This window comes from Phacochoerus africanus, chromosome 6 (assembly GCF_016906955.1).
Source record: "Phacochoerus africanus isolate WHEZ1 chromosome 6, ROS_Pafr_v1, whole genome shotgun sequence".
NCBI classification, from domain to species: Eukaryota; Metazoa; Chordata; class Mammalia; order Artiodactyla; family Suidae; genus Phacochoerus; species Phacochoerus africanus.
The window spans coordinates 122,995-139,366 of NC_062549.1; the positions used below are offsets into that span (position 1 = coordinate 122,995).

At 50.8% G+C, this 16,372-nt stretch overlaps 1 protein-coding gene across 3 annotated transcripts in view; it reads right to left on the reverse strand.

Annotated features, from left to right (window-relative positions):
* ZNF16 (zinc finger protein 16) overlaps window positions 1–16,372 on the reverse strand; it is a 21,933-nt gene continuing 5,561 nt past the window's right edge. For 2 of the 3 annotated variants that reach the window (XM_047783099.1, XM_047783101.1), the window contains exons 3-4: window positions 3,473–4,825; window positions 1–271 (exon numbers count right to left, since the gene is read on the reverse strand). In XM_047783099.1, coding sequence (XP_047639055.1) covers window positions 78–271; window positions 3,473–4,825 — 1,547 coding nt within the window. In that variant the 3' untranslated portion in view covers window positions 1–77. Of the gene's footprint in view, window positions 272–2,884; window positions 4,826–16,372 lie in introns of those variants that run through there. The other variant, XM_047783100.1, reaches the window with a different exon arrangement.

A 16,372-nucleotide genomic window follows, 5' to 3' on the forward strand; every position in this document is an offset into this window, starting at 1 on the left:
TTATTCTTAAAACATCACTCTTTAATAACAAATGCAAATTAAGTCTCTCTGGAGCACCCATCCCACCTGCAGCTCTGTCACTTGTTCACTGGCGCATCCAAAGTACCTGCTAGAGGCCCGGTGGGCGAGCAAGTGGAGTTTTTCCTGCAGCAACTCCCATCTGGGACCTGACTCACATCTGCCCGCACTTGGGGCGCCTTGTCTGGCCTTTGCAGGGTGTCAGGAGGGGCGAGGACACTGGGCCCTCTGCTGTCCACGTGAAAATATGGTCCTTAAAGAAAAGGCAAGTTAAATGTTGAATTACTACCTTTATTTACTAACTTTCAGAATACTATATTGTTTTTCTAGCATTCTCCAGAGATGACTAATTAAGTCTTTTTATTTCTATTAACATTTGAACTAAAAGAAATGTAATGTAGTTACTACAATTAAAAAAATTATTACACATATCATCCCATCTTTGGTCACCAGGAATCTCTTCAAGTTTGCCCAGAGTTTTTCTGACACAAGCCCTTTGATCACTTCTAGCTCCTAGATTTCTGATCTGACAAGACTCTAGGCTCAACTCCTATACTCCCTGGACCCTAGGGATGGAATCAGTGTTTTACTAAGGAGCCCTAGGCCATCTAAGTGGGAAATGGTGTTGGGAAGACAAAAGTGGGGCATATGGAGGTTCCCAGGCTAGGGGTTGAACCAGAGCTACAGCTCCCGGCTTACACCACAGCCACAGCAATGCAAGATCTGAGCCATGCCTTCAACTCACACCAAAGCTCACGTTAACGCCAGAGGCCAACCCACTGAGTGAGGAGAACCTGAAACCTCAAGGATACTAGTCAGATTCGCTTCCACTGTGCCACAGTAGGAACTCCCTTATTTTTTTTTTTTTTTTCAATTTTAGAAACTGTTTACTTTCCGTCAACAAATTCCCATTTTGTTTGTTCGCTTATTTATTTTGCTTTTTTTAGGCCCATCTGCACATTTGCAAACTCGTGCCACTGCCTGGAGTTGCCCCCTTGGTGTAAAAAGCTCCAGGAATCTCTGACCTCACAGATGCCGCAAAGTATCGCTCAGAGTCACTAGGTCTGTAACTACACTCAGGCCACAGTACAAGCCTCACCGGGCGCCTCGGCCCCCAAGTCCCAGACTTCACTGCGAGTGGCCGAGGCACTCCTGTCACTTCTCCCGGAGAAGGTGGCAGTGGACTTTCATCTCCCCTGCCGGCCCCAGGCTGCCACCTGCAGAGGGTGCTGGACGACTCAGTGAAGCAAGCTCTGATTCAAGTGAGGGAAACGCGGTGCGTCTCTGCCATCAAAGGTCAGGGGGAGTTGTAGCCAGCAGCCTGGCTCCGCTGTTTGCTGTTTGCTGCTCAAAAGCAAGTCAGAGCTGCTCTCCCTTCGTCAGGGCGCTCCTGGCCCACAGGCCCCCGCGGCCCCCTTCCTGCGGTTTAGGTCCCAGACATCATCGGCTCCCATGTTGCACATGATGTCTCGATGAGGCCTTCTCTGCCCCATTTGAGACTGAGCCCCTCAAAACACCTGATCCCATTTCCTGCTTTACTTTGGCTTCACCACACTCACAACTCTTAGGCAGTTTTTTCTCCCCGCTGGAATGCGGGCATTTTTGTCTGTCTGGTTTCCTGCTGTCTCCCCCACTGAGTGGCACGGAGCAACCACCCAGCATGTATTCAATGGAAAGGAAGCGTGGAATCCAGGCTGGGAGAGGAGGAATGTGGAGCCACAGGAGGCTGCCTGACAGTGAGAGCACTGAGCTGGAGGGCGGCAGGGCGGGGGCCCCTGTCCAGGCTACAGACGCAGGCCCTGCCTGGGGCAGGGGCTGAAGTGGAGGGAAGGCCTTGGGGGGCAGCAGCAGCTGCCTGGAGGGTCTCGGGCAAGAGAAGGCAGCCGGTGCTGCCAAGCCCAGGGGACCCGCCTCCGGTCCAAGGCGGTCCCTCCACACTGGTTTCTCTCCCGAGCTCCCACCACCTCTCTATCCTCATTTGCAACTGCTGGTCTTGCCTCACTTCCCTCAGAAAACAGAAGCCAAAACCTTACCTGCCCACTGTAACTACAAACCCGACGACACCTGCCCATGCCTCTTGTCCTGTTGAAAAAATGTAGGAAGTGCCCTCGCTCCTTCCACCCTGTGACCCCCCCCTTCCAGGTCAAGATCAGCCGGCTGGCATCCAGAGGCCTCCTGCTTCTGGACCACATTCCGCTGCTTAGGGAGCAGGGTCACAGCTCAGGCAAACAGAGGAGGGGCCAGTAGCCAGCTACCAGAGGCAGCTAGGTACCCTATAAACGGTGACGGACCTGGGGAAGAGCGACCTGAGGGCCTGTAGGGGGAGAGGAAGGGCAGGGCCCGGACCCTGGGAAACAGCCCCGAGCAGCGCCATGGGGGCTGCCTCACAGCAAAGCAAGGAGGACGCGGATGGGCTCAGGAACGTCGGGGGGGCAGGGGGGTGAGTCCTGGTACAGAGTGGGAGGGACAAGAAAGGACATTAAGAAGTACACCCCAAGGAGTTCCCGTCATGTCGGAAACAAATCCAACTAGGAACCATGAGGTTTTGGGTTCGATCCCTGGCCTCGCTCGGTGGGTTAAGGATCTGGCGTTGCCCTGAGCTGTGGTGGAGGTCGCAGACATCACTCGGATCCCACGTTGCCGTGGCTGTGGTGTAGGCCGGCAGCTGCAGCTCTGAATCGACCCGTAGCCTGGGAACTCCCATAGACTGCGGGTGCGACTCTAAAAAGCAAAAAAGTATCTGCTACCTGGAGGGTAGGTGACAGCAATCAGACCTGAAAAACAAAACTTTTTTTTAAGGCATATGTAAGTTCCCGGCCTACGCCACAGCCACAGCCACGCCAGATCGGTAACCCACTGAGCAAGGCCAGGGATCAAACCCGAATCCTCATGGATACTAGTCGGGTTCATCACTGCTCAGACAACGGGAACTCCTGAAAAACTCTCGATCTGACTTTATGTAAAGAGAAAACAAGTGTGGCCTCGACCAGGACCTCACTCCCTGAGACCAGTGACCAGACGAAAGGCCACTGTGTTTCTCTCCACACAGATTTCGGTTTACTCTGCTGGTTACCGACCACTGGGAAGGGAACGCACTCTGCTCCTAAGCTGGCAGCCCCATCATCTCTTCCCTCCTAACACACAGGCAGTCTGATAACAAAACAGAACACCACCACAGGAGAGAAGCTGGGTCCCAGGGGCAGGGCTTGTGCGGGGCCAGGGGAGCGAGGCCTGGGGGCGGGAGGAGCCGGCGGGGAGCCCAGCTGGGGGTGGGGGGGCTGTGGCCGAGCCGAGCAGCTTCACTCCCTGGCGTGGATCAGCTGGTGCTTGACCAGCTTTGACCGCTGGCTGAAGGCCTTCCCGCAGGCCTCGCAGTCGTAGGGCTTCTCACCGGTGTGGACCCTCTGGTGCTGGGTGAGGACCGAGCGCTGGCTGAAGGCCTTCCCACACTCACCGCACTTGTAGGGCCTCTCTCCCGTGTGGATGATCTGGTGCTGGATGAGGTGCGAGCTCTGGCTGAAGCCCTTCCCACACTCCACGCACGTGTAGGGCTTCTCCCCAGTGTGGACTTTCTGGTGGTGAATGAGGTTGGAGCTGCGGTTGAAGGCTTTACCGCACTGGTCACACTCGTGGGGCTTCAGGCCATTGTGGATTCGCTGGTGCTGGATAAGCGTTGAGCTCTGGCTGAAGGTCTTCCCACACTCGGCACACTCGTAGGGCTTCTCTCCCGTGTGAACTCGCTGGTGGAGGATGAGGTTGGAGCTGCGACCGAAGGTCTTCCCGCACTCGCGACACTCGTAGGGCTTGTCGCCCGAGTGCACGCCCTGGTGCTGGATGAGGGCGGAGCTGTGGCTGAAGGCCTTGCCGCAGGCGCTGCACGAGTAGGGCTTCACACCCGTGTGGATGATCTGGTGCTTTCGGAGCACGGAACTGTAGCTGAAGGCCTTGCCACACACGGGGCACACGTGGGGCTTCTCCCCGGTGTGGACTCTCCGGTGCTGGAGGAGGCTCGAGCTCTGGCTGAAGGCCTTGCCGCACTCGCTGCACCTGTACGGCTTCTCGCCCGTGTGGACCCTGCGATGCTTGACGAGGTTGGAGAACCGGCTGAAGGGTCTGCCGCACTCGCCGCACGCGTGGGGCCTCTCCCTGGTGTGGACCCTGTGGTGTTTGATGAGGCTCGAGTTCCGCCCGAAGGCCTTGCCGCACGTGCTGCACTGGAAGGGCTTAGCCGGCTCGTGGGACCTCTGGTGGCTCTCGAGGCTGGCGCTCTGGCTGAAGGCCTCGCCGCACTCGGCGCACACGTGAGGCTTCTCCCCGCGGTGGCTGAGCCGGTGCCTGAGGAGGTCCGCGTGCAGGCCGACGGACTCCCCGCACTCGCCGCATATGAACGAGCTTTCGGCTGCGTGCAGACCCTCGGGGCCGGCCAGGTCCATGCCGCAGTGGACGCTCTGGTCACATGCGTCGAACGGCTGGGGCGTCTCTTCCTCTGGCTCGCCCGGAGAGGCCACTGGGGTGATGATGAGACCAAAGTTTCTCTCCAAGGGTTCGGTGTCCATCTCTGGCTCTTCTAAGGGGCTGCCGGGGAGCAGGTACGCAGGCATGAAGCCCCCCTCCTGGCAGAGGGACAGCCCCTCGCCCTGGGGGACCCCCCAGTCACTCCCTAGCACGTCAGCACAGAGCTCTCCACGCTCAGGGGCCTGGGAACCAGCACCCACATAATCTTCTGATGTTCCCGCCTGGGATTCCAAATCCTCAGAAGCGTCTTCCTTCTGAAGAAGCTGTGAGCCCTCGGTCCTCAGGTCCCAATCTGAAATGACACCACGAGGTCACGAGGTCAGCTGGAGGGATACAAGGAGATGCAGACAAGCCTGGGGGTTGGCACTGGGGGGGTGAGGCTGCCCGGCACCGAAAGCCAGTCCTCCCGCAGGAGGTCACCGCAGTCTCGCTCCCGGGTCCCAAAGCCAGCGCGGCAGGTCACCAGCAAGTCCCGTGGGCTCTGCCTTGGAGCAGGTCCCAAAGCCAGGCCCTCGCCCTCTGCAGCCAACACCCCGGGCTTTTCCTGCTCCGGACACGCGGCGCCTCCACGGCATCCCTGCCAAGAATCGCCAGCCCTTTGGGGAAGCAGGGCTGCTGGGGACTCTGACCACTTGGACCAGGGAGCCTTCAGGGACCGTGCCCGTCCTGCCGAAGCCCCTGCCTCCCCAAGCCTGCACTGGGAACGTGCCTCGTTAGCTGGCGCCAGGGTCGCACAGGAGGCACCCTCCTCTTCACACCTTGGACAAGGAGACTGCCCCCCTGGCCTGACACCCAGGCCACGCCGCCTGGGCGGTGACACCCAGGCTGCCCTCCTTCCCTTCCTGCCCACAGCAGGCCTGAATCAAGGGCACTCAACCCCCGATCCCATGTCCACACTCCCTCCTTCCCTCTGGCCAGCTCTGCTCCCACTCCTCACTTCTCTCCTGGCACAGCCCTGAACCCCGACAGGGCTCCGTGTCCCAAGATGGGGGACGCCAGTGGTGCCTGAGGGTCGCCCTCTGACCTGCCCCTCAGTTCAGGACAACACTGTCTCTCCCAGCTAGAACTTCTAGAACCTCCCACCACAACCTCTGTCTCCCTGCCTCTTTCTGGAGGCTTCTGCTGTCCCTGGAGCCGCCACTGATCTAGACGCAGACCCAGCCTGGCCATCCACTCAGCCTGTCTGGCAGCCCCACTCACGTGTCTGGTGGGCACTGCTTGCATTCCAGTCCCCTGACCCACGGCCCACACGGGCTGGGCTGGAAGCCCCTCATGGTCTGCACCAGGACCCCTCCTTGGAGCCCAGCGTGTGGCGGGCACACAGACCTAGGCACCGTGCTGTGCCTTCCTGTGGACCCTCGGGCAGGCTTGTCTTCACAGCACCTTCTCCCAGACCCCCAGCCCTGTGAGGCTGCAGGAACGAAGATCTGCACAGGACGGCCCAGGGCTCGCTATGCCCCCCGACTGGCCAGGAGCCCCACTCTGCCAGCTGCATGTGGAGAAAAGGCCGGAGCTTGTCCATAAAGGGTCAGAGAGGACCTGTTCCAGCCTCTGTGGCTGCAGGATCTGCCACACGATCTGCTTTACCGCCATCCTTAAAAACCTCACACGGTTCTTGGCTTGCAGGCCACAAACCACTGGCCAGCCGAGTCTGGCCTGCAGGCCATGGCACTGACCGCAACTGAAACGAGGGCACTGCAGTGGCTCAGGAGGTGCTGGCAGTGGCAAATGGATTTGGGGCCCGAGGAAGAGTCAACCTGGAGGCTTTTCCTGAGACAGGAAACAAGTGTTAGTCCCGTGGTGAGGACGATCAGAGGATTTTTCCCCTCTTTTTAGGACTCGCAGAAACGCTGGATCCCCGACCCACTGAGCGAGGCCAGGGATCGAACGGGCATCCTCATGGATACAGTCAGGGTCACCACTGCTGAGCCACAACAGGAACTCCCTAAATTTGGATCTACTGGGGAGGGACAGCTCTGAAAACAACTGCACGTGTGGCAGCAACTGGAGAAGAGGTGACGACCGGCCCTTCGAGCACACAGCAGGCCGGCAGCGGTTCCTCGGAGACGGGCAGCGGCTGCCCGCTTTGTGGAAAACAGCTCATGCGCGGCTCTGCAGCCTCGGCCGAGGCCAAGCAGCGACCCGTCCGGCGCCGTCCAGACCCTGAGTGGCACCACGCACTCCACTGCAGCGGCTGTTTCCACTTCCCTTAATTTACTGAGGTAAAATCCACAAAAAAATAAGTTAATTTTAAAAATTAATTAAATTAAAAATTTTTAATTTAATTTAAAATTAATTTTTAAAATTAATTTAAAAAAATTGTGGCCCACACCACAGCAACATGGGATCCGAGCTGCATCTGCGACCTACACCACAGCTCAGGGCAACGCCAGATCCTTAACCCACTGAGTGAGGCCATGGATCAAACCCACAACTTCATCGTTCCTAACTGGATTCATTTCTGCTGCGCCACAACGGGAACTCCTGGATTCTTTCTCTTAATGCCAACAGCTATCTGTGCTTCACGCCTTTTCACAGCTGAATGATATTCCCTGGTGTTGACAGAACACATTCAGTCCGCGCATTTATGGATTCTGGGCTGTTTACACCTCCAGGCTGTGTGTACAGCATAGGAACGCGATGTCTATGCCTCTGGCCAGGTCCTGGCCTTGAATTCACTGGGCAGGTATCTAGCGGCGGAACCGCCAGGTCCCACAGTCATGCTTTGTTTAAACTTTCGAGGAACTGCCAGACTGTCTTCCACAGTGGCTATTACCATTTCACCAGTAACGGGAGCGCCCGTTTCTCCACATCCGGGAAAGCAATCGTTATTTTACTACAGCCATCCTAGTGGGTATGAGGTAGTAATCCTATGAAGGTTTTGTTTTGCTTTTCTCAAATGACTAATGAATTTGAGCATCTTTTCATTTGCTTGTTGGTCGTTTGTACATTTTTTTTGGAGAAATGTTTATTCACGTTCCTTGATCATTTAAAAAAAGTGGGGGAGTTCCCATCAGGGCACAGTAGTTAACGAATCCAACTAGGAACCATGAGGTTGAGGGTTCGATCCCTGGCCTTGCTCAGTGGATTGAGGATCCAGCGTTGCCATGAGCTCTGGTGTAGGTCGCAGACTCGGCTTGGATCCCACGTTGCTATGGCTCTGGTATAGGCGGGTGGCAACAGCTCTGATTAGACCCCTAGCCTGGGAACCTCCATATGCCACAGGAGCAGCCCTAGAAAAGGCAAAAAGACCAAAAAATGGGGGGGGGGGAAGCGGGTTGTGTCTTGTTGAATTGTAAGAGTTCTTTACACATTCTGGGTACTAGACTGTACGGTTTGCAAAGATTTTCTCCCATTGTGTAGAATGTCTTTTCATTTTTTTATAATGTCCTTTCATCCCCAAATGTCTTTAATGTTAATGAAGTCTAATTTATCTCTTTCTTTTGTTGCTCATGCTTTTGAGGTCATAGCTAAGAATCCATTGCCAAACCCACTGTTATGTAAAGGAACAGAAGAAAGGGTTTCTTCTGTTTTAGGACTTGTTTTTGTATTTGTTGGATGATTCTGAGTTAACTTTTGCCTATTGCATGAGGCAGAGGTCCAAGTTCACTCTTTTGCATGTGGAAATCCACTTATCGCGACCGGCTTCAGATATACTCACTTATTCCTAGACTCTCAGTTCTATTTCATTGATCTCTGTTTATCCTACATTGTACCAAATTGTTTTGGTAACTGTAGACTTTTTTTTTGGCTGTGACTGCAGCATACAAACATTATAGGGCCTGGGATCGAACCTGTACCACAGCTGTGACAACACCAGGTCCTTAACCCACTGAGCCACCAGGGAACTCCTGGTCACTGCAGCTTCATAGTAAGTTTTGAAACTGAAAAGAATGAGTTATCTGACTTTTTTCTTTTTCAAGCTTGCTTTGGCTATTAGGGCCCCTTGTAATTCCTTATAAATTTGAGGCTGCTGAGGGAGTTCCTGTTGTGGCACAGCAGAAATGAATCCGACTAGTATTCATGAGGATGCAAGTTGGATCCCTGGCCTCGCTCAGTAGGTTGGGGATCTGGCATTGCTGTGGTTGTGGCTGTGGCTGGAAGCTGCAGCTCCAATTCAACCACTAGCCTGGGAACTTCCATGTGCTGCAGATGTGGCCCTTAAAAAAAAAAGAAAAAAAAATTGAGGCTGCTGGATTTTTTTGGTTTTGTTTTGTTTTTGCTTTTTAGGGCTGCACCTGCGCCATATGGAAGTTCCCAGGCTAGGGGTCGAATCAGAGCTGCAGCTGCCAGCCATAGCCACAGCCACGTGGGATCTGAGCTGCATCTGTGTCCTACACCACAGCTCACAGGAAGGCTGGAGCCTTAACTCACTGAGTGAGGCCATGATTCAAACCCGAATCCTCATGGATACTAGTCTCAGGTGCATTACCGCTAAGCCGCGAGAGGAACTCCCAGGCTGCTGATTTTGACAAGGATTGTATGGAACCCGAGGGCTGCCTGGTCAGCACTGACGTTGTAACACTACCAAGTCCAACCTGGGCCATGGGATGGCCTCTCGGTCACTTAGGTCTTGAATTTCTGGGGCAACACTTTGTAGGTCTCAGCCAACACACCTTTCACCCAACTGGTTAAACTTACTTCTAGATTGTTTCTCTGATGCTATTAGAAGTGAATTCTTTTCACTTCCATTTCAGATTTGCTCGCTGTATACAGACTGACTCGTCCCCTGCACCTGTGCTGAATTATTAGCTCACGCAGCTTTTTACTTTATTTCTGGGTTTATTTTTTATTTCTTTTATTTTTTGGCTGCTCCTGCAGCATGCATAGTTTCCAAATCAGGGACCGAACCTGTGCCTCAGCAGTGACATCAAATCCTTAACCCGCTGAGCAGACAGTGAACTCCCTCAAGTAGTTTTTTTTCTTTTTGTTCATTTTGGCCGCCCCGAGGCATGTGGAATTCCTAGACATGATCAGGTCAGACCCAAGCCACCTGTGCAGCAATGCCAATCCTTAACCCACTGTGCAGGGTCAGGGATCGAATCTCCATCACATCGCTCCCAAGATGCTGCTAATCCCTTTGCGCCACAGTGGGAACTCCTCAAGTAGCTTTTTAATGGATTCTTTGGGATTTTCTATACATGGGATCATGCATTATGCAGATAGAGGTAACTTTATTTCTTCCTTTCCAATTTGAATGACTTTTCTTACTCTTGCCTGACTGCTCTGGTTAGAACTTTCAATACAACACTGAATAGCAGACGTGAAAGCAGGCCTATTCTCCTGATCTTTGTGGAAAAGCTTTTAATCTTTTACTAATGTGTATATGCTAGCTGTGGGTGTTTCATGAATGCCCTTTATCACATGGAGGTTTCCTTGTATGATGAGTTTTCTGTGTTCTTATCATGAAAATGTGTCTGATCTTGTCAAATACATTTTCTTTCTTGTTTTTTTTTTCTGTCCTTTGTCTCTTTAGGGCCGCACCTGAGGCATATAAGGTTCCCAAGCTAGGGATCCAAGTGGAGCTGTAGGTGCCGGCCACAGCCACTTGGGATCCAAGCTGCGTCTGTGACCTACACCACAGCTCACGGCAACACCGGATCCTTAACCCACGGAGCGAGGCCAGGGATCGAACCTGCGTCCTCATGGATACTAGTTGGGTTCGTTAACCAGTGAGCCACGACGGGAACTCCAAGATCTTGTCAAATACTTTTCCTGCATCAACTGAGATTATAGCTCTTTTCCTTTATTCTATTAAGGTGGTAAATCACACTGACTGGTTCTGATGTTGAACCACTCTTGTATTTCTGGGTTACTTCCCACTTAGTCATGGGGTAAATACCTAATACACTGCTGGTAGCAGTCTGCTAGCATTCTGTTGACGATTTTGCTTATAAAGCCATCAAATGTCTCAATATGGAATTTTCTGTTCTTGTGGTGTCTTTGACTTTCCTTCCTCTTCTACAGCTTGGAAGAATTTGAGGGAAATTACTACTAATTCTTCTTAAACCTTAGGTAGAACTTACCAGCGAAGCCAAGTGGTCCTGAATATTTCTTTTTTTTCTTTTTAGGGCCACACCCACTGTAAATGGAGGTTCCCAGGCGAGGGGTTGAATCAGAGCTACAGCTGCTGGTCAACACCACAGCCACATCCATGCGGGTTCTGAGCTACGTCTGTGACCTGCACCACAGCTTATATCCCAACCCTGAGTGAGGCCAGGGATCGAACCCACACCCTCACGGACACCAGTCGGATTCACTTCCACCGCACTCCAATGGGAAGTCCCAGTGCTGAATGTTTCTTTGTTAGAAGATTTCAAAGTTACTGATTCGATGTTTAATTGTAGTAAGTTTGTTCAGACCTTCTACCTAGTCTTGAGTCCCTCCTGGTCATTTGCGTGAAGAATCTCTCTTTCATCTAGGTTACTGAATTGTTAGTGTGCAGCCGTCTCTTACTCCTTTTTCCTTTTGTGAAGTCGGTAGTAATGTCCCCATCCCATTTTCACTTGCCTTGTATTGTGTCTTCTTGTCTTTTTTTTGTCGTTTAAAAGCTTTGTTAGGAGTTCCCGTTGTGGCTCAGTGGTTAACGAATCCGACTAGGAATCATGAGGTTGCGGGTTCCATCCCTGGGATTAAAGATCTGGGGTTGCCATGAGCTGTGGTGCAGGTCGCAGATGCGGCTCGGATCCCGTGTTGCTGTGGCTGTGGTGCAGGCCAGCAGCTACAGCTCTGATTCAACCCCTGGCCTGGGAACCTCCATATGCCACAGGAGCAGCCCTAGAAAAGGCAAAAAATCCAAAAACAAAACAAAACAAAAAACACCTTTGTTAGAGTTCCCTGGTGGCCTAGCAGTTAAAGATCTGGCCTTGTCACTGCATGCTGAGAACATGGCCAATAAAATAAATAAATAGTTTGTCAATTGTGTGGATCATTTCAAAAAAACAATTTTTTGGAGGGCCATGACTGTTGCATGTAGAAGTTCCCAAGCCACAGCAGTGACAAGGCCATATTCTTAACCCACTGAGCCACCAGAGAACTTCTAAAATAACCCAACTTTTAAAGAATTACATTTTAAAAATTAAAGTTAACTTTCAATCTCACTGAACCTCCACTGTTTTCCCATTCTCTATTTCTCATCTAAGGTGTATTATTCCTTCCTTCTGCTAGCTCTGGGTTTAGTTCCCTTTTCTGTAGATTTTGAAGATGTAAGGTTAATCACTGATTTAAGATCTTCCAATTTACTGTAGCCCCTTACTGCTATAAGCTTCCTCTTTGCTGCTGCCTTCCTTGCATCCTGTAAGTTTTAGCATTTTGTGGGTTTTTTTGTTTGTTTCTCTCTCTCTTTTTTTTAAGGGCTGCACCTGCAGCATATGGAAGTTCCCAGGCTAGGGGTCAAATCAGAGTTGCAGCTGCCAGCCTACAGCCGCAGCAACGCGGGATCCGAGCCACGTCTGTGACCTACACCACATCTCACGGTAATGCCAGATCCTTAACCCACTGAGCAAGGCCAGGGATCAAACCCAAGTCCTCATGGATACTAGTCGGGTTTGCTGAACCCCAGGTTTTGTTTTAATTTGCCTATAGGTACTAACTTCTCTTGTGATTTCTTCTTTGACCAAATGGTTAAACCTGTGTGCTTTTATTTCTACATATTTGTGATTTTCCAATTTTCCTGCTATTATTGGTTGGAGATGTTGCTTTACATTATTTCAATCTAAAATGTATTTAGGGAGTTCCCGTTGTGGCTCAGTGGTTAACGAATCGGACTAAGAACCATGAGGTTGCGGGTTCGATCCCTGGCCTCGCTCAGTGGGTTAAGGATCTGGTGTTGCCGTGAGCTGTGGTGTAGGTTGCAGACGCAGCTCAGATCCCGCATTGCTGTGGCTCTGGCGTAGGCTGGTGGCTACAGTTCTGATTAGACCCCTAGCCTGGGAACTTCCATATGCCACTGGAACGGCCCCAGTAAAGGCAAAAAGACAAAAAAAAAAAAGTATTTAGACTTTTCTGTGGTCTAACATATGGTACGCTGGAGAATGTTCCCTATGCACTTAGGAAAAATGTCTATCTACCTCCTTGGGTTGAGTGAGTAGCCGTGCCTATTGGGTCTAGCTGAGTGCTGTTCAAGTTCTCAATTTCACGGCTGAACTTCTCTTCAGACGACTTTGATTTTGATTTTGGGTTTTTTTTTTTTTGGTCTTTTTGCTATTTCTTGGGCTGCTCCCTCGGCATATGGAGGTTCCCAGGCTAGGGGTCCAATCAGAGCTATAGCCACCGGCCTACGCCAGAGCCACAGCAACACAGGATCCGAGCTGCGTCTGCAACCTACACCACAGCTCATGGCCAGATCGTTAACCCACTGAGCAAGGGCAGGGATCGAACCGGCAACCTCATGGTTCCTAGTCGGATTCGTTAACCACTGCGCCACGACGGGAACTCCCGATTTTGGTTCTTTTTTTAATGCCATTCCCAGGCTAGGGGTCGAATCAGAGCTGTAGCTGCCAGCCTACACCACAGCCACAGCAACGCCAGATCCGAGCCATGTCTGCGACTTACACCACAGCTCATGGCAATGCTGGATCCTTAAACCACTGAGCGAGGTCAGGGATTAAACCTGCATCCGCATGGATGCTAGTCAGATTTGTTTCCGCTGAGCCACAATGGGAACTCCCAGACAACTTTTGGAAGTGAGGTACAGAAGTCTCCAACTGCTCTGGCAGAAGTACCTATTTCTCCCTTCAAGTCTATGCTTCACATACTTTGGGGTTCTTCTTTGGTGTGTATGTTTATAACTGCTCTATCTTGATGAAGTGACGGTTGAATCAATATATAATGTCCTTCATTTCTCTTGCAACAGCTTTTGACTTAGTTTTTTTTGTCCGACATTAGTGTAATCACCCCAGCTCTCTTTCGGTTACTATTTGCATGGGATATATTTGTTCACCTGTCACTTTGAACTTATTTGTTTCTCTGGATTTAAAGTAAGCCTCCTGTACACAGCTTTTAAAAAATCTATTCCGTCAACATGTGCCTTTTGACGAGTTTCAACCATTAACATTTACAGTAATTACTGATAAGGACTTAATTCTGCTACTTTGCTTTCTGAATCTTCTATTTTCAGTATCTTTTACCTTTTCTGTCTCTCATTTCCTCTAGTGTCTTCTTTTGTGTTCAGTTGTTTCTTTTTGGAGTGTACCATTGTGATTTCTTTATTCCTTTTGGGCATATCTTTTAGATACTTCATTTTCTTGGTGGTATCGTGGGGATCATAACGAACACCCTAAAACAATCTCGTTTGCTTTTCTCCCTGAGCTTTTTTGGTCCCAGCCCCCAGTGTTACTGAGGTGTAACTGCCACATAACATCATGTAAGTTTACGGAATGACTCGATACAAACAACTCCCTCCATGGGGGTCCCACATCCCACATCCACCGCCTCAGTTGCCCGGGGTGTGCGGAGAGCTTTGAGGACCTGCTCTCTTGGCGACTTTCCAGCACACAGGAGGAACCACATTCCCAGGCTGTATATGAAAGCCCCAGAAGAAAGCCATCAAGTTTGACCTGATACCACCTCGGCCACAAGAGCGTACGGCTCTGCTCCCACACAGACGTGCTCCCGTGTCTCCGCTGCTGCCGTCACAAACGTTTCCGCGTGCTCGGCGGCAGAGGATGAGGGTGGTGTTTACGCACTTGCCTCTCGAATCATATGGGAAGTAAGAAATGGGGTCATAAACTAAAAATGTAAAAATACTAGCTTTGTTGGCCATGCCCCTGGTATGCAGAAGTTCCTGGGCCAGGGATCAAACACAAGCCACACCAGTGACAATGCAGACCCTTAACTGCTAGGCCACCAGGGAACTCCAATAGTAGCTTTTTTTTTTTTTTTTTTTTTCCGGTTGCACCTGTAACATACGGAAGTCCCCAGGCCAGGGATCAAATTTGAGCCTCAGCGGTGACCACGCCACAGGTGCAGCAATGCCAGATCCTTAACCACTGTGCATGGCCACGAGTCAAACCTGTGCCACCACAGAAACGTCAGACCCTTAACCCAGTGTGGCCCTCGCAGGTACCAGCTCTCATGTCCTAGGCAGTACATTTTGCCAGAGACCTTTGGTTCCTCCCTTGCTCTGCGTTCCCTTCTTCTCTAACCTGTAGGACCCCTTTAACATTTCTGACAGGGCGGGTCGGTGGCTAATAAACATCCTCAACGTTGTTTATCCTGGAAATATCTTAATTTTGGCCGCCTTCTGAGAGGTAATTTGCTAGATACAGAATTCTTAGCTGGCAGTTTCATTCTCTCAGCACTTTACCTTCCGGCCTCCAAGGGTTCTGATGAGAAACGGGCGGTTTCTCATCTTATGAGGATCCCTTATACAAGACGGATTGTTTCTCTCTTACTGTTTTTAAGACTCAGTCTTTCAACAATCTGATTATAATGACTCTTGGTATAGATTTCTTTGAATGTGTCCTAGTCAGTTTGTTGAGCTTTTTGGATGCGTAGATTCCTGACTTTCGTCAAACTGAAGACGTTCTGGACATTATTCGAATACCCCCTCTGTCCCTTACTTCCTGGACTCCCACGTGTGCTGGTCCCTTGATGGGGTCCCACACGTCTGTTAGGCTCTGCTCACTTCCCCTTCTGCTCCTCAGACTGGCTAATTTCAATGGCCTGTCTTCAAGTCCACAGTTCTGGTGCCTGCTCAAACTCTTCCTGTCCGTTATTCGAATCCTCAGCTTTAGGAGGTCTATTCCCTCTTTATAATAAATAAAATATAAATTATACACTTGTAATTATCTCAATTTTCTCCTTCTGTTCACATGTCATTTTCCTCTAGTTCTTCGTCCATGGTTTCTTTCAGATCTTTGAGCACATTTAAGAGAAATGATTTAGAGTCTGTCAAGCATCTGCTTTTTCAGGGACACTTCTGCCAATTATTTTCTCTTGAAGGGACCAGCCATATTTTCCTGCTTTGTATTCTTTATGAATTTTTGTTAAAAACTAGACATTGGAATAGTTACTGTAAATCAGCCTCTCCCACCTCCAGGGTTTGCTGTTCTTAAAACTACTGGCGGCTACAGTCGTCTGTTCATTTAGTCACTTTCCAAACCTTGTTTTTCTTTTTCTTTTTTTTGGTCTTTTTTAGGGCAGCACCGGTAGCATATGGAAGTTCCCAGGCTAGGGGCCGAATTAGAGCTTCAGCTGCCGGCCTAAATGGCAACGCCAGATCCTTAACCCACTGAGTGAGGCCAGGGATCGAACCTGTGTCCTCATGGATACTAGTCAGGTTCTTAACTCACTGACCCACAACAGGAACTTCTCCAAACTATTTTTTTTGTCTTTTCTCTGGGGTGGGGGGAGCCTGCACCCACAGCATATGGAGGTTCCCAGGCTAGGGGTCGAATCAGAGCTGTAGCCACACCAGCCTATGCCACAGCAACACCAGATCTGAGCTGCATTCGCAACCTACACCACAGCTCATGGCAACACTGGATCCTTTACACCACTGAGCAAGGGCAGGGACTGACCCACATCCTCATGAATACCAGGCAGATTCTTAACCGCTGAGCCACAAGGGGAACTCCCTCTTCCAAACTACTTTTGCGAAGACTGCATTCCTTGTCACTTGTGGTCACTGTTTTAATTCCATTTATCACCCTGTCCTAGCTTCCTGCTTTCACTGACTTTAGAGATCAGCCAGAATGAAGCTACAATTGTCATAGGTCTTTTCTTTCTTTCTTTTGCTTTTTACGGCCTCAACTGTGGCATATGGAGGTTCCCAGGCTAGGAGTCTAATCAGAGCTACAGCTGCCAGCCTACACCACAGCCACAGCAACACCAGATC